This window comes from Natrix helvetica (genome assembly GCF_964273705.1).
Source record: "Natrix helvetica genome assembly, chromosome: 5".
Classification (NCBI taxonomy): domain Eukaryota; kingdom Metazoa; phylum Chordata; class Lepidosauria; order Squamata; family Natricidae; genus Natrix; species Natrix helvetica.
Genome location: NC_138551.1, coordinates 127,869,822 through 127,892,951, shown reverse-complemented (window position 1 = coordinate 127,892,951; position 23,130 = coordinate 127,869,822). Strand labels below are relative to the sequence as shown.

At 44.2% G+C, this 23,130-nt stretch overlaps 1 protein-coding gene across 1 annotated transcript in view; it reads left to right on the top strand.

The window, feature by feature from the left end:
* The window catches only part of LOC309393752 (vomeronasal type-2 receptor 26-like), a gene marked incomplete at both ends in the record, with an annotated part of 61,460 nt that extends 60,020 nt beyond the window's left edge, over positions 1-1,440 (top strand). The window contains one exon of the mRNA XM_081956247.1: positions 530-1,440. Coding sequence (XP_081812373.1) covers positions 530-1,440 — 911 coding nt within the window. The remainder of the gene's footprint in view (positions 1-529) is intronic.
* Positions 1,441-23,130: the final 21,690 nt, after the last annotated feature.

Genomic DNA, 23,130 nt, shown 5'->3' with positions numbered 1-23,130 from the left:
CCAGTCATGTAGATCAATCAATCAATCAATCAATCAATCAATCAGTAGAGAGCTGGAAGGGACTTTGGAGGTCTTCTAATCCTACCCCCAGCTCAAGCATGGGACCCGATACCATTTCAGCCTGTCCAGTCTCTTCTTAAAAACCTCCAATGTTGAAGAACCCACAACTTCTGGAGGCCAGCTGTTCCACTGGTTAATTGTTCTCACTGTTAGGAAGTTTGTCCTGAATTCCATATAGCTTCCAGATGTTACAACATACTGTAGGTATCCTCTAAGTCCAGCATATTAATTGCCATGTGGCAGGACTCTAAATATTTGTATAAAAAGATTATATGATTCATTATTAACCTGTAATAATGTAGCTTCCAATGAATTATATTACACATTACACCAGAAATAATTAACACCCTAGGACTTTCCTCAACTTCATATACCTAGCTACTTTAAAAAAATACATCCTTCTTATGCTATTTTTAATGAAAAATAAAAAGAACAAAATATTAAAGAAAACTGATTTTTGGTTTCTCAGATGCAGAAAAATGCACCAAGTGTCCAGATGACAAATATCCAAATGAGGCCAGAGTCCAATGTATCCCCAAAGTTATAACTTTCCTGTCTTATGAAGAACATCTGGGCATCATCCTGGTCTCTTTTGCCCTACTCTTCTTCCTAACTACAGGCCTTGTTTTAATTATCTTCATTAAATATGGAGAAACTCCCATTGTCAAAGCCAACAATCGGGACCTCTCCTATATCCTTCTGGTGTCCCTCCTGCTTTGCTTCTTGTCTTCTTCTCTCTTCATTGGTCAACCAAGGAAAGCCACCTGCCTTCTCCGACAAACGGTTTTCAGCATCATCTTCTCAGTTGCCATTTCTTCTCTCTTGGCCAAAACCATCACGGTGGTGCTGGCTTTCCTGGCCACAAAACCAGGAAACCGAGTGAAGAGATGGTTGGGGAAGAGCTTGGCCAACTCCATCATCCTTTCTTGTTCTGCTATCCAAGTTATCATCTGCTCCATCTGGCTGGGAGTTTCTCCCCCCTTCCCTGACTCTGACCTCCACTCCCAGCCTGGAGAGATCATCCTGCAATGCAACGAAGGGGCTGTTGTCATGTTCTACGTCACCCTCAGCTACATGGGCTTCCTGGCTGCCATCTGTTTCACGGTGGCTTTCCTGGCCAGGAATCTGCCTGGGGCCTTCAACGAAGCCAAGCTGATCACCTTCAGCATGCTGGTCTTCTGCAGTGTCTGGGTGACTTTTGTGCCCACCTACCTGAGCATCAAAGGGAAATACATGGTGGCTGTTCAGGTCTTCTCCATCCTCGCCTCCAGTGCTGGTCTGCTGGGCTGCATCTTCATCCCCAAGTGCTACATTATCCTTCTGAGGCCAGACCTGAACACAAAGGAGCAGCTTACTGCTAGAAGAAATGTGGAAATGTGAGAGGAATTTCAACGCCAAGCTATTCTCCATACACGAATGGGACAATGATTTTTATTCAAATAAATATTTATTTTTTTCAAATAAAAAGAAAAGAACCAGTTCAGATGAGGAAACCAGGAGCAGGGGGGGGGACCTTCCTGCTGAGACTGGATGCCATCTTGGGGAGACTTGGAAAAACACTTTCCTTCCAGTTGTTCAGCAGCCGCTGGCCTGGATGCTCACCCATCATCCCTGAGTCCTGCAGGTCATTTCCCACCAGATGTCCAGGAATTTGAACCCCTGGTAAAGTCCTTCTTGACTTGGGCAACTAGAGAGCCAATCTGGGCTTCTGTAATGTGTGTTTTTCTCTATTGTTTGTGGGAGAGACACTCTTTGTCCAATTCCTCTCATGAGTTCTGTCCAGCATGCTTGAACCTCTCCTTCCTCAGAGCACACAAGCCCCACAACCACGTCAAGGTCCTGCCTCACGGGGGGGATTGTGGTTCTTCACACAGTCAGCCAGATGTTCGGACTGTATGTCAGCTGTTCCAAGGAAAGCGGCCTTTGGACTCTTCTTTTGGACAAGTCCTCCAGCCACTCACTTCTTGCAGCCTCCAAGTTTCCTGCTGACTGCAGTCAGCTGGGTTTTTCTGCCTCTCGAATGGAATCCATCTAAGAATTAAATAACAATAATGTCATCATAATGGGAAAAAACTGACAACCAAATTAGTTCAAACACTTACCATCCATCACACTGTCATGCAAGGCAGAACGTCTGACATCCTTCGCTCATCAATTAAGGTGATGTTGGGGTAGATGGGTTCCAGTATGTACGGTTCCACAGTGATGAGATCAACCTCCACGTCTTCGTTTCGTTGTTCTAGTGACACTTGCAGTCACTTTTTTCTGTGGATTGAAGAAGAGGAAAAGAATCAAATATAACTGACTGGTGCTTTGTTTTCTTAACAATGATAATGAAGCTTATTCCTAATGGAGGCTCCAGATTTTCAAGAAAAGATTGGGGGTTGGACTAGAAGACCTTCAAGGTCCCTTCCAGCCCTGAGGGATTCTATACTTTCTCCTATTAGTTCCACCAACTTTTGGGAGAATCTTCCAGTGCCCCAGGGCTCCCCAGGTTATGGTGATGATACTCTCTTTAACAGGAGCAACTTACTTGCATTGGTGGTAAAAAATGCAGAGGCCAACGAATAAATAGACCCCAACTATGAACAATGTGACTTTCCAGGGGTCTCCAAAGATGGTCTGGGGTCTTTCCCTGGATGGCTGCAACAGCTCGTTTGGGTCCATTTCTGAAAGAGAGAAGGGATGGAGGAAGAAGAGTCGATTTCTGGTTTAATGGTTGGTGAAAGGGGCCCTGGCAGGCTGGGAAGGGGCTCCAGAGATCTGGGCCGAGTTGCCTGGCTCTCATTCGCTCAGCTGATCCGCGAGCCATAATTAAGGGGCGGAGCCTCCATGAGGTAACCAGGGAAGGGAAAAGGTGCCTCCTGTGCTGGCCACGCCCACCCCTTCACTTATACTGGCCCACCCCAAAAAACTCAGGCTGGGGCTTATTTTCAGGGAAAGACGGTATTTCTGATCTGTCCCGTTGTTCCCTCAATGCTCGGTTCTCCCTGAGGAGCTCCTGGTCCTCCGAGCTTGTTCCCGAACTCTGCAGTGGAGATGATGGCTTTCCTTGTTTACATCATTGAGTTTTTTCTCCAAACTATTGATTCTGCATTGGTTGTTTTCTCTGAGGAGTTCCACCTTCTCCCCAATATTTGTTCTGTAAAATATCTAAACCAGAATAAAATTAGCTTCCTGGAGTTTGTTATGTGAGTCATCAGACTTGTTTAAAATTAAAACTAATTAAAACACCTGGTATTTTGTTTATTGGCTTGCAATTCAATTTAATAGAATAGAATAGAATGGCCAAGTGTGACACAAGGAATTTGTCTCTGGTGCATGTGCTCTCAATGTACATAAAAAGACAAGATACATTCGTCAAGAATCATAAGCTACAACACTTAATGATAGTCATAGGATACAAATAAGCAATCAGGAAACAATATCAATATCAATATAAATCGTAAGGATGTAAGCCACAAAGCTACAGTCCTGCAGTCGTAAGTGGGAGGAGATGGGTGATAGGACCGATGAGAAAACTAATAGTAATAGTAATGCAGCCTTGGTGAATGGTTGTATGTCTATGTATAATTTCCTGTGTTTTGAACAAGTTGAAAAGAGTCAGGTCTTATTTTTCCCAACCTTATTCCAGGCAATGTAATTCAACCTAGAACTATGGGTAATAAGGGGGGGAGAGAGAGAGCTAAGGAGTATTTAAGATGAAATTCTGGAAGAAAAGTCAGGGCTGCTAGATAAACATTGCTCACTGCTCACTTTCTCTTCAAAATCTTTGGAAAGCTCCTTCTTTTCTGTAATTTGTGGGATACTTTTCACCCAAAGCTCCTTGTTCTTCAACTGGAGCTCCTCTTTTTCTGACAAGAGCCTTGACATTTCCATGGTCTTCCTGTAAATTATGAAGAAAAGAGAGAAATTGGCCTCCTTACTTTTTTTCACTTGAAACATGACATTGTTTTGAAAATTAAAAAAAAATTAAACATAACTTGGTGTGTTTTGTGTGTCCGTGTGTGTGTATATATATAAAATTCAGTTTTTCTCTTTCTGCTATAACAACCAGCAGTTTCTCCTTACAGGAAACAAAGCTTCAGCCATTTATTGGGGTATATGAGAAATCAGTAGATTTTCAGAGGCTTCAGCTGTGCCTGAATGCTTCTGCAGCCACATTATTCTACTTTTTTAAAAAAATTATCCTGTTTTCCTCCTAAAAGATTCCAGATCGCAGGATCCAATCTGGGTCGGTCACTGGGACCTCAGGCTGAGCCTCCTGAGCTCTCAGACTCGTGCTGGGACCCTTCCTCAGGAACTCAGGGACTTGAGGAGGGCCAGCAGCTCCCAGGGGTCTCCAGGGAAGCCTTGCCTCTTTCCCGCCTCTTCCTCTTTGGGACTTTGAATTAAGGCATCAAACAGACAAGAGACAGAGACTGTACAGGTAGTCCTCGACTTAACAACAGTTCATTTAGTGACCATACAAATTTACAATGTCACTGAAAAAGCGACTTACGATCATTTTTCACACTTACGACCATTGCAGCTTCCCCATGGTCACATGATCAACATTTAGATGCTGTGCAATTGGTTCCTATTTATGACGGTCGCAGTGTCCGGGGGTCACGGGATCCCCTTTTGCGACCTTCTGACCAGCAAAGTCAATGGGGAAGTCAGGTTCACTTAACAACCCTGTTACTAACTTAACCATTGCAGTGATTCACTTAACAACTGTGGCAAGAATGGTCGTAAAATGGGGCAAAATTCACTTAACTGTCTCGCTTAGCAACAGAAATTTTGGAATAAATTGTAGTCGTAAGTCATAAGTCGAGGACTGTTGTAGGGGATCTCGTAAAATCCAGAGGAGGGGGCTTGGGGCCTGGGGAAGGGGAAAGCACATAGAAAAGGGAGAAAGAAAAACTGAAAATTTCATCTCCACTTTCTTGACTCATCACAACATTCACACAAAACTCACACAGACCAGAATAAATGAGGGATGGAGGCAGGGTCAGCATTCACACTCAGCACCAAAAAGAATTCAGCTTTTGAAAGGGAGAAACTTACAATTTCTGTTTCTGTAAAACTCTGCAGCATTTTCAACCAGACGGTTTATTCTGTTTACACCCACACAATTTTAATATAGACAAATAAACCATGAAAACCCACCTTCTCTTTCCCTCCACAAAACCACAGAGCCCCCTCCCTCCCTGGTTGCGTCTGCAGGGACTTTTATCATCATCACAGCCCTGCAGAGACCCTGGATTTCCTCCTCTCTGCTTCTCAGCTGAAGAAAGAAATTCCGCTTGTGTGGAATCCAATTGATGGGAGGCAGAGCGATGGGGAAAAAAATCCTCTTCTATTACTGATACTTGTGATGGCCTGAAGGTCTTTGTCTGCTTCTCATCAGCTTTGGGGGCTTCCGATTAGAGCCTTGCAATATAGGAAGCCGATTAATTGATCAAAAGGCAAACAGAAGTGGGGGGGCCGGACCTCCCTCTCCCATCCCTGGGCCACAGTGGGTTTCCCTGTTTCTTTGGGAAAGGTTCCTTCCCCAAGCACAGCCAGCCCCCCTCCAGCTGCCGTGGGGTCTGGGGTCGCTCCAGCCCTTCCAGGCCGCCTGCCTGCTGCTGTTCCCCACACGGCTCTCCTCTGGAGACGGAGCCCTGACGTGGCCCTGCAGGAAAGAGGCACCCTCGATGCCTGCAGCCTGGCTGGGACAAAGCCCCTCCAAGCCCCCCCCCCCAACTCTCAACCGCTGTGCTCTGCTGGGGCTTCCTGGAGGGGCTCCCAGGCAGCCCCCAGGGCGAGCAGAGAAGGGCCTGGAGTCTGGACAGTGGGTGGGAGTGGAGCTCAGAGAGGCCAAGAGGACCTGGAGTCCAGAGAAGGGAAAGGAGGCAAGGGAGATAATAAAGAGAAATATGAAGGGGAGAAAAAAGGGGGGAGGGGAAGGGAGGACCCCAGTCCCACCCCCTTCCTTAAGGGCTTACAATACAATACAATACAATACAATACAATACAATAGTAGAGTTGGAAGGGACCTTGGAGGTCTTCTAGTCCAACCCCCTGCCTAGGCAGGAAACCCTATACCGTTTCAGACAAATAGCTATCCAACATCTTCTTAAAGACTTCCAGTGTTGGGGCATTCACAACTTCTGGAGGCAAGCTGTTCCACTGATTAATTGTTCTCACTGTCAGGAAATTTCTCCTCAGTTCTAAGTTGCTTCTCTCCTTGATTAGTTTCCACCCATTGCTTCTTGTTCTACCCGCAGGTGCTTTGGAGAATAGTTTGACTCCCTCTTCTTTGTGGCAACCTCTGAGATATTGGAACAATGCTATCATGTCTCCCCTAGTCCTTCTTTCTCTTAAGCTAAACATACCCAGTTCCTGCAACCGTTCTTCATATGTTTTAGTCTCCAGTCCCCTAATCATCTTTGTTGCTCTTCTCTGCACTCTTTCTAGAGTCTCCACATCTTTTTTACATCGTGGCGACCAGAACTGAATGCAGTATTCCAAGTGTGGCCTTACCAAGGCATTATAAAGTGGTATTAACACTTCACGTGATCTTGATTCTATCCCTCTGTTGATGCAGCCTAGAACTGTGTTGGCTTTTTTGGCAGCTGCTGCACACTGCTGGCTCATATTTAAATGGTTGTCCACTAGGACTCCAAGATCCCTTTCACAGTTACTACTACTGAGCAAGGTATCACCTATACTGTACCTGTGCATTCCGTTTTTGTTGCCTAAATGTAGAACCTTACTCTTTTCACCATTGAATTTCATTTTATTAGATAGTGCCCAATGTTCAAGTTTGTCAAGATCCTTCTGTATTTTAAGCCTGTCTTCTGGAGTGTTGGCTATTCCTGCCAGCTTGGTATCATCTGCAAATTTGATGAGTTCCCCATTTATTCCCTCATCCAAATCATTGATGAAGATGTTGAAGAGTACTGGGCCTAAAACAGAGCCTTGGGGTACTCCACTGCATACTTCCCTCCATGTAGATGCAGTTCCATTGAGAACTACACGTTGAGTGCGGTTGGTCAGCCAGTTACGAATCCATCTGGTGGTGATGCTGTCTAACCCACATTCTTCTACTTTATCTAGTAGTAGGTTATGGTCTACCTTATCAAAAGCCTTACTGAAGTCCAAGTAAACTATATCAACGGCATTCCTCTGGTCCACTAATTTTGTCACATTATCAAAGAATGCAATAAGATTAGTCTGGCATGATCTGTTTTTGACAAATCCATGTTGGCTTTTGGCTATTACTTTGTTTGCTTCTAGGTGTTCGCAAATTCGTTGCTTGATTATTTTTTCCAGAATCTTTCCTGGTATTGAGGTTAGGCTGATAGGTCTGTAGTTTCCTGGATCTAATTTTTTCCCTTTTTTGAAGATGGGAACCACATCAGCTCTTTTCCAGTCCTCTGGTAGTTCCCCGGTGTTCCAGGATCTCTGAAAGATATAATTCAGTGGTTCTGAGATCTCGTCTGCTAGTTCCTTCAGAACTCTGGGGTGTAATCCATCCGGTCCTGGTGATTTGAACTCGTCTAGGGTAGACAGGTGCTCACTTACCATTTTCTTCCCTATTTCAATTTGTGTTCCTAATTTTGTGGTGCTGCTTTTGATAGGTTGGACTGTTTTATTCCTTTGTGTAAAGACAGATGCAAAACATGAGTTAAATAGTTCTGCTTTCTCCCTGTTGCTTGTCACCTTCTTGCCACTTTCTCCTAGCAACGGACCAATTGTTTCCTTAACTTTTTTCTTGTTTTTAACATGTTGGAAGAAGCTTTTTTTGTTAATTTTTACTTTTGTGACAAGCCTTTCTTCATTGTGAGCCTTAGCTTTCCTCACTTCATCTTTACAGGCTCGGGCTATTTGCTGATATTCTGCCTTAGTTATGTCCCCCTCCTTCCACTTTTTATACTTACTTTTTTTGTCTTTCAGTTTGTCAGATAGTTGTTTATGCAGCCATGCTGGTTTCTTTTGGGAGCTGTTATTTTTCTTCTTCATTGGTATTGTGTTAGACTGGGCTTTTGTAATCTCATTTTTCAAAATTTCCCAAGCTTCTTGAGTTGTTTTCCCCTCGAGGATTCTCATCCATGGAATTTTTCCCAAGCTCTCTCTAAGTTTATTGAAATTAGCTTTCTTAAAGTCCAAGACTCTAGTTTGACTTTGTTCTACTACTTGTGTTTGGATAATGTTGAATTCCAATATTGCATGGTCACTTGCCCCCAGGGTTCCTATGGCTTCAACACCTTCTATCATTTCCTCTCTGTTAGTGAGAATTAAGTCCAGTATGGCTGATCCCCTTGTTTCCTTCTCTACTTTTTGGAAAACAAAGTTGTCTGCTAGGTTTGTTAGGAACCTGTTGGATCTTCCACTTGGTGCAGAGTTTGTTTCCCAGTTGATGTCAGGGTAGTTAAAATCTCCCATTACTATTGTGGTGTGCTTCCTACATACCTTAGTTAGCTGACTAGCAAAAAGTTCATCTTCTTCCTCTGCTTGGTTGGGTGGCCTGTAGTATAGACCTATGGCAATGTCATTTCCCCCACAACCTTTAATATTGACCCAAATGCATTCAAGATAGTTCTCATTATTGTTGTGCTCTATTTCTGTAGAGACGTAGTTATTTCTTATATATAATGCAACTCCACCTCCTCTTTTATTTGGTCTATTTCTTTTAAATAATTTAAATCCTTCTAGCTGTATGTTCCATTTGTCAGTTTCATCACACCAAGTTTCTGTAATGGCAATAATATCATATCTGCCCTCTTTTACTTGAATTTCTAATTCTCCCTGTTTATTCCTCATACTCTGTGCATTGGTATATAGACATTTGAGTCCATTTTGATTGACCTTGTGTTTACTGTCTACATAACCTGTGTTATGCCTGACTGCCCCTATTTTCTTGCCACTTGTGTGATTCATGCACATGGTATGGCAATCACTATTACATGCTTGGTTTTGCTTGACAACAGGAGTGATAATCTTACCCACACACACATCTATGTTACATGCATTTATAACCCTATGAATTTTAGTTTGCTGGGGACAGAGATGTTCTGTATCTATTAATTCTCTGTCCCCGCTCTTCAGTTTAAATGTTTATCAAGAAAATCTGTGAATTTAATGCCAAGTAACTCAGTTCCTTTCTTGGATGGGTGCAACCCATCTCTTTTGTACAGTTTTTCATTGGACCAACTACAGGCTTCATGACTAATAAAACCAAAGCCTTCCCTTTTACACCACTCCTTTAGCCAAACATTAAACTCTGCTACACGCTGGCCCTTCCCTTTTTGTTCCTTATATACAGGTAAAACCTCTGAAAAGATAAGCCTACAACCTATACTATTAAGTTCATACCCCAAGTTCTGGAAATCATTCTGCACAGAAAGTACATCTTTCTGGGATAGATCATTAGTGCCAAGATGTATAATAGCATCAACGTCACAGTCCTTACTTGCATTCTTGACTATCTTAAGAATACGCCTCTTGTCTCTGCTGGCAGTAGCACCTGGCAGACACCTGACCTCTTTTAAAACCTCCGTATCCTCTCCTAAATTAACATCTCTTACGATTGAATCACCAACCAGAAGGTGACTTCTCTTTTTACATACCTTGATCTTCTTCTGCGACTGATGTGTGATACCTGGTTCCCCTTTTCACCTTTCCGAAGAAAGTTCTTCGTTTTGGACCACGATCCCCTGCTTATTTGAGTCATCATTATCACAACTGCCTTGACCTATCTCTTTAGTGTCCCCATTAAGGTCAGCAAGGGCACTATATCTGTTTTGCTGGGTCACAGCAAAAGCTTTGTGTTTATGGTTCACAGCTCTCAACCTGCCAGATCCCACAGTTGTCCAGACAGCTCTTCTCCTGCAAGATCTTTGTGGTAGAGGGGGCTGATAGTGTGGCTTCGCCATAGAGTGGAATGGCTGACATAGACACCTAGTTTCTGCTTGGAGAGCACAGATTACAGATTCTAGATAGGTAATCTGCCCATGTAGACTCGTAATTTGTTTACAAAGGTGACAGTATCCAAATTTGAAAAGAGTACTGCGAAAGACAGGTGCAAAACAGCTATTACATTGAACTAAGCCAGTCATTTTGAAATAAATAAAATCACAATCTCAAACACACTAATCCAGAATGTATTATTGCTATTTTGGTTTATAGATATATGATTCGCGCGCCATTAGGCGCGCGGGCCCCCACCTCAGTGTCTTTGTCTCTGTGACTCACCCCGCCTTCTCTCCAGCAGCTCCAATCCTAGCTTCAGGAAGGTTCAAATGATATGGAGTTTAAGAGCCCCCACCTCAGTGTCTTTATCTCTGTGACTCACCCCGCCTTCTCTCCAGCAGCTCCAATCCTAGCTTCAGGAAGGTTCAAATGATATGGAGTTTAAGGGCCCCCACCTCAGTGTCTTTGTCTCTGTGACTCACCCCGCCTTCTCTCCAGCAGCTCCAATCCTAGTTTCAGGAAGGTTCAAATGATATGGAGTTTAAGGGCCCCCACCTCAGTGTCTTTGTCTCTGTGACTCACCCCGCCTTCTCTCCAGCAGCTCCAATCCTAGCTTCAGGAAGGTTCAAATGATATGGAGTTTAAGAGCCCCCACCTCAGTGTCTTTATCTCTGTGACTCACCCCGCCTTCTCTCCAGCAGCTCCAATCCTAGCTTCAGGAAGGTTCAAATGATATGGAGTTTAAGGGCCCCCACCTCAGTGTCTTTGTCTCTGTGACTCACCCCGCCTTCTCTCCAGCAGCTCCAATCCTAGTTTCAGGAAGGTTCAAATGATATGGAGTTTAAGGGCCCCCACCTCAGTGTCTTTGTCTCTGTGACTCACCCCGCCTTCTCTCCAGCAGCTCCAATCCTAGCTTCAGGAAGGTTCAAATGATATGGAGTTTAAGGGCCCCCACCTCAGTGTCTTTGTCTCTGTGACTCACCCCGCCTTCTCTCCAGCAGCTCCAATCCTAGCTTCAGGAAGGTTCAAATGATCAAGGCTGTTCAACCTTGTGTAAAGCAAGGCAGGAGAATTGGGGCATTTCAATTGTATAGGATCAAATGAATTCTCAAGAAGAAAACTGCTGTAGCTTTAAAAATCTTCAGCTTCATTTTATCCCTGAGCTTGAAGGTTCTTTCCAGGTTGACTGTCGGAGGCCTCCTGAGCTTCAAGAGAGCTCTGGGGTTCCTTCCAGGACTCATAAGAGGGCCAGTTGGGCTTCTTGGCCGAATTACAAGGAGAAAAAAAATCTCCAGACTGTTTCTCTTCTCACCAGGGAGGAAGAGTTTTTTTTTTTTATCATCCCCTCCAATTTCACCCCCTCCCTTTCTTTCCTGTGGAGGCCCCAGTGAGGACCCCAGACCCCTCCCAGCCCTGGGACACAGCGGTTTCTCTGTTTCTTTGGGAAAGATTCCTTCCCCAATCAGAGTCTGCCTGAGCCCCATCATCCACTGCCCTCCATGCCTAGGATCAGCTGAATTCCTCCATTCAGACCATAGTAAAAAGGGAGTTTGGACAGAGTCTCTGGGTCAGTCTCCGTTCTTCCACTTACTCCACAAAGCCAAATTCCCCCTCAGTTCCTGGACACCTCCGGCCATCGGTCAGCAGAGCTCAAAGCAGGGCCAGAGTGGCTGAGAATTGGGATGGAAGGGACCACAAATCCTCCAAGCCTCCCCAGCACAATGGACTCTCAGACACAGACTGTGGCCTCACAGATGCTCCTAAATGGGGCCTTTATGGGTCAGTGGGAAGGGTCATATAGGATGAATCTCACAACACTCATCCTATAGTGGTTCCCATCTGCTGTCCCTGGTGGCAGATCTAAGATTGGGAATCCCACTGCTGACACCAGTTTCTGTGGAATCAAACGAAGGACCCAAAAACCCCAATAATCCAGGCTCTGTGCAGCTATTATTATTAGTTTCCACTGGAGGAATTTCCCTGCATAAAATAGTGAGAGGAAACCTTACAGACAGAAGGAAGCAAGAAATTGACAGGAATCGGGAGCTGCCTTGCTGTTTGCCTGCTCAGCTCCTTTTGAAATCCTGGATTTCTGTCTGCAATCCATCTCATCTGCCAGCAAGGGAATCTGCCTGCCTGCCTGGTGCCTTCAATTGAGGAAGCAAGTGGGGTTTTTTTAAACTTTTTTTTTTTAAAGGTTACTTGGGTTTTTTTAGGAATTTTCTTTAGGAAATAATAGCCATTTAAAATTTATAACATTTTAGCTGCTTTTATATTTTTATATTTGTGCAGCTTTCTGAGATTTTATGTGTTTCTGTAGTGTTTCACACTCTACACAAACACACAAAATCACATCAAGCTTTATTTGACGTTTTGTGCTTGTGATAGTTGGTTTTGTGAGTTTTCTGTGTGAGTTTACTGCTTGTTGTTGCAGGGGGCATTTTGTGTGCTTTTACATTGTGTGAGGGTTGCACAATGGCATTGCGTTTCTGTTAAGTGTGAAAGTTGTTTTTTGAGCTCTTTGTGGCTCTGTGAGTTTCCTGCTTGTCGCAGGGGCCATTTTGTGTGCTTTTGCAAGGGGGGTTGGACTAGGGGGCAGGGGGTTGGACTAGATGACCTGCAAGGTCCCTTCCAACTCTGTTTATCTGTTAACTTGTTAAATCTGTTAAGTCTGTTAAGTGTTGCAGGGGGCAGTTTCTGTGAGGTACGGCTGCTTTTGCATTGTGTGTGAGTTGCACAATGTTGCATTGTGGGTGTGTTGCACAATGTTGTGAGTCAGTTGTGTTGTTTTTGTGTTAAGTCTGAAAGTTGCTTTTTGAGCTCTTTGTGGCACTGTGAGTTTCCTGCTTGTGGCAGGGGCTCTTTTGTGTGAGGTGCAGCTGCTTCTGCATTGTGTGCGAGCCAGTTGTGTTGTTTTTGTGTTAAAACTACTTTCTTGTGTTTTGCGTGTTTTGTATTGCTCCCATCACTGGTCCTCAGCTGACAAAGCTCTTTTTCTTCCTTTTGCAGTAGCAGCTTTTACTGGCAAAAATGAAAAGGCAACAAACTTTGGTCTGTTTCTTGGCCAAGAAACCAAAACTGTCACAACAGTTTATTTAATAGTTTAATAGTTTATTTAATTTATAGACCGCCCCCTCTCCCCGTAGGGACTCGGGGCGGTGTACAGACCATTCGTAATCAAAACAATAAAATGACATAAGACATAATACATGCAACATAAACAACTCACACACACGGTCTGTTATAAAATCCCAAAACCAATTAAATATTAAGAACAATTTTAAAACCCATTAAAACCCCAATATAAAATTTAAAAATTTAAAAAGCCATCCAGGAAGGTTTGAATAGATGTTAAATACAGTTACGATTATAGTTGTAATTAAGCCAGACCTGCTACTCGAAACAGGTGGGTCTTGAGTTTCTTGCGGAAGGAGCGGAGATCAGAGGTGGTTCTAATATCGGGGGGGAGGTCGTTCCAGAGGGTTGGGCCCATCACAGAGAAGGCCCTACTCCTAGGCACCGCCCGCCCGCACTGTTTAGCGGATGGTACCCGGAGGAGGCCCTCTCTGTGAGAGCGGATTGGTCACAGGGATGTATGGGGTAGAATGCGATCCCGCAAATAACTAGGTCCCGAGCCATGGAGCGCTTTGAAGATGACAATCAACACCTTGAAACGCACCCGAAAGGCGACAGGTAGCCAGTGCAGCTCGCGCAGGAGAGGTGTTACATGGGAGTACTTAGTACTCCCCATAATAACCCGCGCGGCTGCATTCTGGACCAGCTGGAGCCTTCGGGTGCATCTCAAGGGGAGCCCCATGTAGAGAGCGTTACAGTAATCAAGGTGAGAAGTCACTAGGGCATGAGTGACTGTGCAAAGGGCGTCCCGCTCCAGTAAGGGACGCAATTGGCGCATCAGGCGAACCTGATGGAACGCCCCCCTAGCCACGGCCGTCACATGATCATCTAGCGACAGCCGGGAATCTAGGAGGACGCCCAAATTGCGTACCCTATCCACCGGGGGCAGTTGTACCCCCCCAATGGCCAGAGATGGAACACATTGGCTAAAGCGGGGCGCCGGTAGCCACAGCCACTCCGTCTTGGAAGGGTTGAGTCTGTTGTCGCCCATCCAGACCCACACGGCTTCCAGACACCGGGACATCACCTCGACGGCTTCGTTGGGGTGGTTCGGGGTAGAAATGTACAACTGAGTGTCATCTGCATACAGATGGCACTCAACCCCGAATCCTCGAATGATCTCGCCCAGCGGTTTCATGTAGGTGTTGAACAGGAGAGGGGAGAGGACTGACCCCTGTGGCACTCCACACGTGAGCGGCCTCAGGGTCGATCTCTGCTCTCCCGCCAACACACATTGCGTCCGACCGGAGAGGAAGGAGGAGAACCACCGCAAAACGGTGCCCCTCACCCCCATCCCCTCTAGCCGATGCAACAGGATACCATGGTCGATGGTATCGAAAGCCGCTGAGAGGTCTAACAGGACTAAGATGGAGGAACAACCCCCATCTTTCGCCCTCCAGAGATCATCCACCAACGCGACCAAAGCCGTCTCTGTGCTGTGGCCCGGCCGGAAACCGGACTGGCGCGGATCTAGATAAGTAATTTCCTCCAGGTGTCGAGGGAACTGCTGCGCCACCACACTCTCAACAACCTTCGCTAAAAAGGGAAGGTTGGAGACAGGACGATAATTGGCTAACTCAACTGGGTCTAGGGAAGGCCTCTTAAGTAGGGGCCTCACCACCGCCTCCTTCAAGGAGGCTGGCAGGAACCCCTCCTCCAGCGAGGCGTTCACCATACCCAGGAGCCAGTCACGTGTAACCTCCCAGGTTGCCAGTACAAGCCAGGAGGGACACGGGTCCAATAAACATGTGGTGGCCCGCAGTCGCCCGCGTAGCCTGTCCATATCCTCGGTGGCAACAGAGTCAAACTCCTCCCAGATAGGTACCTCAAGACTCGCCTTCGGTGTCTCCTCACGATCACTGAAGGGGACCCATTCACTCCGGATCTGAGCGATTTTGTCCTGCAGATATTCCCCAAATTCCTCTGCCCTCCCCTGTAAAGGAGCTTCCCGCGGCCTCTGTGATAGGAGGGAGCGGGTCACCCGAAACAGGGCGGCAGGGCGGTTTTCTGCAGACGCAATAAGGGTGGCATAATATCGACGTTTAGCCACCCTTAGTGCCACAAGGTAGGTCCGTAAATGGGCTCTTACCTGTGTTCGGTCAGATTCGGCCCGAGAACAACCGACAATAACCATCAGATGTGACTTTGGATAAGTATAAGTATAATCTTTATTGTCATTGTACTTAAATACAACGAAATTGGTTTTAACCTCACTGGTGCAAAATTATAACAGAAATGAAAAAGAAAGAAAAAGAAAAAAAACTAGAGTGTGCATGGAGTGATTGTGGTTGTTTTTAAAAGTCTCACAGCCCAAGGATAGAAACTATCTTTAAACCTGTTTGTTCGGCTGGCTATACTTTGATGTCTTCTGCCCGACGGTAGAAGTGCAAAGAGACACCGACCAGGGTGTGAATCACCTCTGAGTATCTACCTTACTCTGCTAAAGCAGCGAGATCTGGCGATGTCATCCAGTGGTGTCAGAGGGCAACCAATGGTTTATTGTGCCAAATTGATCCCTCTCTGTAGCGCCTTCCTGTCCGCAGCTGTTAAACCAGCATACCATATTGTAATGCAATATGTGAGGACACTTTCTATGGTGGACCGATAGAAAGAGGTCATCAGCCGTTGTTCCACCTGATTTTTTTTGCAGGACTCTAAGGAAATCCAAAGCCATCCCAAGCACCACAAGCACCACCACTCCCACCACTTGAACTTGGACTCGGAGAAAGCAGCAAGCCAAGTATTGAGTCACCCGAGCCCGAAATTGAAATCATTCTCCCTGACTGTTGGACATTGAAGCAGTGCAGCAACTTCCAAGAAAAGTATCCGGGATTGGATGTGTCAAACAAGAAACTAGGTTCCAAGTAGTGTGCGAAACATGACTTTGCAATAGAGAGCAATATTCATGTGTCCAAAGAATGGAAGCATTCCAAGATTGAGGCAGCTGGGAAAAAATAAGGAAGTGCAGCAGGCGTCTCTACGGAAGAAAATGAGAGAACATTTCACGTCAAAATCACACACCATTTGCAGAGACAACGTCAGACAAGGGGAGCAGGATGCCATAACAAAAGCAATGGAGAAGATGCCTGGAAAGCGTTTAGACACCACTTCTAAAATGTTCAAAACTGTTTACAGCCTGGCAAAAGCATGAAGACCAATTTCAAGCATAGAAGAATTGATAGAGTTGCAAACTGAAAATGGAGTAGATCTGGGGATAGGATTGCATTCAAGGCCATCAGTTGTGGACTTCTGGTTCTGGCTGTTGAGAGCGGCGGACGTGTTTCGTCCACCCTGTGCGCTCCTGGTGGGCTCCCCTCAGCTGGGGGGGGCACAGGGTGCCTTGAAGGGGCGCCCTGCCGAATGGGTGGCTAGCCGGGGGTCCCCTGCATCGGCGGTGGCCATGGGGGGCTCCTTGCATTGCCCTAGGAGCCGGGAGGCGAAAGGGGGTGCGCGACGGAGCTTTTACGCTCCTGCGCGCTTTCGCATCGAGACAGCTGTATGACCCTGACAATTTGAAGGCTACAGCTACAATGTGGTGAGATGGGAACACCCCCCGCCCCGATCCCCTTTTTGACATTCAAATGAAGGATTGTCAGCTTTTTAAAAGGATTTTCAACCCTCTTTTGGGAAGTGTGATTGGAGGGAGGGGGATTTCCCCCCCTTCGCAAGAAAAGCGGCTTTGGACTGCTCTCTACTCTCGGAGAGGGAGAGAGAGTTTTAAAAAGAAATCACACTCACTATAAGCAAGCAGATGAATACCTCACTGCAATTGAGAAAGAAAAGTGATGATCTGACTCTTTTAAAAAAAAACTTTGAAAACTTTTGACTTGTTGCTTTCTGATCCTGGTGCTGGCAAAGCAAGATGGCACACTTCCGTTGTCTTTATGCACTTTGAAATTTGACTCCACCTATGGAAATTGCTGGCAGTGTGTCTTTGCCTCTGTGACACCCAGAGATATCTCTTCTCATATTGTACCCTGAGCTTGGAATAAATGATTTTACTGTCTAGATTTGGACTATAGAAAAGGTCTTCATTCCTGCCTGGACTGCCTGCCTCGTGGTCTCTCTTGGCTATTCTCTTTTACAGTTGCCATCTCATCGTATAGACATTATCTCTGAGTTCTCTTTACTAAAATGGCTCCCAAGAGACCACCCCCTGGGAAACCAGGTTTTGCTGGCTCTGCTCCAACATCTTCAACATCCAGCCCAAGCGGACAACAGACTCTAACATTGTTATTACAACCTAAAACTTCCGAAGAACCGGTTGGAGTTAACCCATCAGCTGCTTCAAAAGCTTTTAAAGGCACAGGACGATTTGAAAAATCAATTGAAAGAAATGAATGAACAGCTCAGAGAGAATCAGAACCAAACAGCTCAAAATAGACAGAGACTAGAAGTTCTGGAGGAGGGGACGGCTGAGATGAGGGAGGAGGTGAGGGGGGAGGTGAGGGGGGTCCAGAGAGGAAACCTAGAACTGGAGAACTACATGATAAAAATGGAATTTGAAAGGATGTCTTTTTTCCTTAGATTTCAAAATGTAATTGAGACTGACAATGAAGATTTGAGGGAGATCATGACAAAAATGTTGGCTGAATATATTAAAAAAGACAGACAGCAGGTAGGATGGGATATTGACCTGGTCTATAGAGTCAACTCAGCTTATGCTAGAACACACAATGTTCCAAGAGAGGTCCACATTAAATTTCTTAGAAAGGCTACAAGAGATGAGATTCTGGGTGCACAAAGGGGGCAAGTGTTAAAATACAAGGATAGAGAGATAGCCATCCTGAAACAAATCCCGAAGAAAGTAAGAGATAAAAGAAAAAAATATGCACTATTAGCGAAAAAACTATTTGACAAAGGATTTTGGTTTCGGTGGCTTTTGCCAGAAGGTATGCTGATATTCTGGGAGGGCGGTAGAGTTAGAATTAATACAACAATGGAGGCGGAGGCCTTCATGGAAAAAAACAAAGCCCTCCTAGATAAAGCTGACGATATTACACAAGACACAGGAGGTGCCAAGACTTTGCTGGCAGGCGGGGGGGAGGAGGCAACATTGAGAAAACTCAGATCACAGAAGTAAGTTAAAAAAATAATGCAATTACTGATATGGAGAATTTTTTCTGTCTGATATAAAATGGATTGAAACTACTGAAAGATATAAGGTAAAAATAAGCTGTCAAAATCTAGCTAAGTAATAATCATTTTGTTTATTAATATGTAAAAGTTATGAGATTTGGGGGGAGCACCATTTCCTACATGATGTAGCTGTCAAAATTTGTAACCATATCCATTACCCTTTTCCTTAAAATTTTGTAAAACCAATAAAAAAATTTATTACAAAAAAAAAAATAGGCCATCAGTTGTGAAAATAGTTGAGTGCATTCCTAGCAAAATAAAAACCGAGATGTTTTCCAACATCAAGGAAAAGTTGAAGGACTAATTATTTCAGAAACCTTCAAAAACATAAATTTTGTGGAAAAATCATTGATTTGTTGGACTTCATTGAGAAAGATTTTTAGGAAGCATCATAACAAATTTGCAGAAAAAAACAATGGACTGTGAACAGTTAAAAACAGGGAGCCAGTTGCAAGACACCACATATAAATTAAAATTTTTACATTTTTTGGTGCCAGAGTACTGGGATATTGCAGAAGTAGTAGTTCCATGGAGAGCAGCTGAAGAACAACTGCACACACTTGGTGAATATTTTCAATTACAACATTAATATCAACGACTATAGAGATTTTTTGAAGAATGTGTTAAAAGATTCAAAGAACTACGCAATTCCTGACAGTATTTAAAAAGCAAAAGATATTGTCAGAACAATTGCTGTCAGTTCTGCAGAAGCAGAAAGGGGTTTCTCGAAAATGAACTTCATATGTTCAGAGAGCAGAAGTCGTCTTACCATTTCTAATTTAACCAACCTCATGACCATCAATATTACTGGCCTACCTCTTCCAAAATGGGACCCTATTCCTGCAGTGAGAAAGTGGCTACGAGGACACCATCGCTCAGCTGATGATCCCAGACTCAAGGTCAAGAAAAGTGGGAGAGCGCCAATGAAAAATTGATATAGAAACATCTTATAAAGTGAAAGACAACTAACACTTTTATGTAAGTATTTGTGTACCTCTTTTATTGTTGTATGTATTTCTTTTATTCTTATTTAAGTATTAAATGGTTAAATTTGTTAAACAGGTTAAATTTTTAATGGTATAGCTTCTTACCAGGTTAAACCAGGTTAAATATCATGGTATAGGTTCTTTTTGTAGGTCATTATTATCATTAGTGCACTGAAGAAAACACTTGTATGCTCTTATGTAAGTGTTTGTGTACCTCTTATTGTTTTATATACTTCGTTTATGCTGTAAGTTTCCAGCAGTTTTCCCCGAGCCACTGAAATGCCAAAGAGTGAGACTCGAGACCAGACTTGCAAAAAGTATCAGCTTTTATTTATGGCCATAGCAAAAGCTGGGTGACAAAACTGTTCTGACCTCCTCCCCTCTCGTCACCAAGTCACTCCGACACAAAGACTCTTCAAGATGTTTATTTTCATACAAGTTCCACCTTGGCAGCAATCCAGCCTGCCAAGATCGAGATACCACTCTGGGCAGCAATCCAGCTACAGCGACACCCCTTGGCAGCAATCCAGCTACCAAGCTCCAGATAACTGCCTTAGCAGCACTCCTGCTTGCCAAGGTCCAGGGAACAGATTGGCAGCAATCCAGGTAAACCCTTTGGCAGCAATCCAGCCTGCCAAAGTACGACACAGATCTGAGAGCTTCTCCAACTCCAATGATCAGATGATTCCTGCAAAGGGCGTGTCCACAAGCAGTCCCTTTATAGTCTGGAGAGGAGTCTAATTTATCAGCAGCTGAGAGCAATTACCTCCTGTAATTGTTCAATTGCTCCTTACGCCAGGTAGCACGCCGGTAACGAGCATCTAATAGCTCACTGCTGATGTCTGACTCACTGTCCCGTGACTCCTCCCCACTGCTCCAAGGCATGACATCAGGAGCCCCCTTCCTTTGGCTTTCACCACTGCTCCATGCCTCAGGTGCCTCCTGGTGGCCAACCAGCCTCTCTGCGCCCTGCTCAGAGTCGGAATCCTGTCCAGGGTCCTCCACATCCTCCTGAGCCGACTCAGAGGGACCCTCGCTGTCGGAGTCTGGTGGCAACTCCAACGGCTCCTGCTGGGCCACAACACAAAACTATATCCAAAACATACAAACAAAAGGCATGTAAGGAATAGCCACCCCCTGCGAGAGTGGCTCAGAGTATTATATGCATTTTACACAGATACTGATACAAAGTTTTGTCCAATCAGAGGGAAAGATTCGTTACCAATGTGATCTTTAAAGGGTTCTTTTGTTCAAGGTCCTGTCTCTGTCTACCTTATCTGTGGAGTATTCCTATAGCCTTGTGTAAGGGGGTGGCTGCCCCCCTTTGCCAAATTGTTTTGGGGCAGAACGCTTTAAGGATTTATGAGCCAGAAAAACTCCCTAGTTTGGTTCCTTTATCTATACAGTTTGATATTCCCATGTAGCAATTTCTTCTACTAGCTTTCAAAAATGTGCCAAGCTTTGAAGCCAAGAATAGAAGTGAGACTCAGCAGTGAGATAACATTTGCAGTCCAGTATTAAGATTACAATTTGCTAGGATATAAAACAGCTAATTTCAGACAGTATACAATAATATAGGCAGAAGCCAATATTGATTCATATACTCCTTCAATGCAAAATAAATGATATGAACGATATAAAAGGATAAATAAATAATTGGTATATTTTCTTTTTGTAGGGTTATAAGAGCAAAGAAGTGACCTTAACTCCCCACTCAGCCGGACAGTCTTCTCTGGCATCCCTGCAAGAGCCCCCTTGCCTGGCCTCTGCATGGGAAAGGGAGGCATGGAAACATGGGGTATGGGCTTCTGCATTCCCAGGTCTCTGAAGATGGAAATTGGATTTTGTAGATCAGCTTTCCATCTGCAACACGAGAATCCTGAGCTCCCCTTCCCTCCCGCCCTTCTTTCCTCACATGGGGTGAGAAGCAGCCTTGATTTCTCCATCTTTTTTCACTTGGTTTTTTTCTTGTGTGTGTGTGTTTGTGTGATTTGTTTTTTAACTCTGCAAAGTTCTGGTAACTAGTTTTTCACTAAAGTTGATTTTGTTCTTAAAAACGGGCTGCACTGTTGCACCAGCCCTTTTGTGTGGTGCCTTTGAGCATTAGCTTTCAAAATAAAGTACATTTTGGTTCCAACTCAGCAGGGAGCTATTTCAGATCTATGACATGCTCTGGCATTAACTGGCCCTGGGAGTTTTGCCTTTAATCACTATGCCAATAAATGTCACATTTCTTTTTTTCTTCAGCTATAGATGCCGAGTATTCCCTCTAGGGTCAGTTTCAAGCATGGAGCTCCAGAACCTCTCAATTCTAGATTATTGATTTAATTCCATCTCTGTCCCTGTTATTATGAATCACACGTGGACTATTTCCCTTTCATTTCTCTCCAGAGAATTTCCCAACAACCTTTGAGTCCAAGAACAAGTTGAATTATCCAGGGATCCCACCTGAGAGGGCGAATTATGATAAAAGTTTCAGCTCTGCTCTTTGGCCGAATCCTCCAGGGGAGACTTTGGGCAGAGAAATATGGAGTTTAGGGACAGGCAGAGTCTGTGCTCTTGAATGTCTGTCTCTCTCCTTTCCAGATGAAGCTGGGTGTTTCTCTGTGTTTCAATCAGGAAAGACACTGGACCATATTACACCTTGTGAGAGTCCTTTGAATTCTTCTAATTCTTCTTTAGAAACAGAAAAGGGATTCATTGATTCACCCCATTGAATGATGGACCTCCTGCTTCTGCTTCTGATGCTGCTGGTGTCCCATCCAATCTGTGGGAAGCTGAGAATTAAATGCCCACTGAGTTTGGAGCACCAGGATGGAAAAGGACCACAGAGCTTTTACAGGCCAGGAGACCATCTCATTTCTATAGTCATCAGTGGAATTGAAAAATGGCATATAAAGTTGCTTTTCAACGTGGCTCCTTCTCTTCAGTTTGTTTTCCATGATTCGTAAGTTATTCAGGGTGATGGGGTTGTACTCCCTGCATTCTAATACTCTCATTCTTTTCTGGTTTTTTTCATTTATTCCTATATTGGGGAAATATGTCTAATTCCCTGAATGATTTTGATTTCCATGGTTTCTCTCTTTTGTCTGATTTTGTGAAAGAGACTCAAATCCAAAAAGGGGTTTGAAAAAAAGCTGAAAGGACTTGAGATTACTTTCCTCTCTCAGTTCAATCCTTAATTATCACTTGAATAATGAATGTTATTTAAAGTAATGGCTGAACCAGTTGTAGTTGCCGTAACTTAGCCCAATTTCATATTTGTGTAAGTGATCATTGGTTTTGGATCAATGTTGGCTTAAGACTCAGTAGGCTTCTGGACAGGGCCGGATTTAGATGAAAAGAGGCCCTAGGCTATTCCACTTATGGGGCCCTTTCACCTCCCATTTTTAAGTTTGTAAATTACATGAGAGATAATAAAATACATCATTACTGTGATATATATCAATATATTAAATGAAACATGTTGTAATTGGTACTAACCTTTATAAAAAATGTGGCACGGATAATAAATAAAAATAAAAGGCCCCTCTTGATCTTGAGGCCCTAGGCTGAAGCCTAGTTAGCCTATAGGAAAATCCGGCCCTGCTTCTGGAGGGATACATATTTTTTTTTAAAGTATTTGTTATTGCTGTTGATTATAATAACACATTTTTTACAATAGGACTTATTATCATTTTTTATATGGCTTACTATTAATTAATGACATTCAAACGATCAACAAGAATTCCCAGTTCCTGCACAATCTCACACTTGGCTACAACATCCATAGTAACTATTGGAGCACTTTCTGCACTTCAGATGCCTTGCTGGACATTCTCTCCACTGGAGAAGCAAATGTCCCCAACTACGGTTGTGGAAGGAAGGA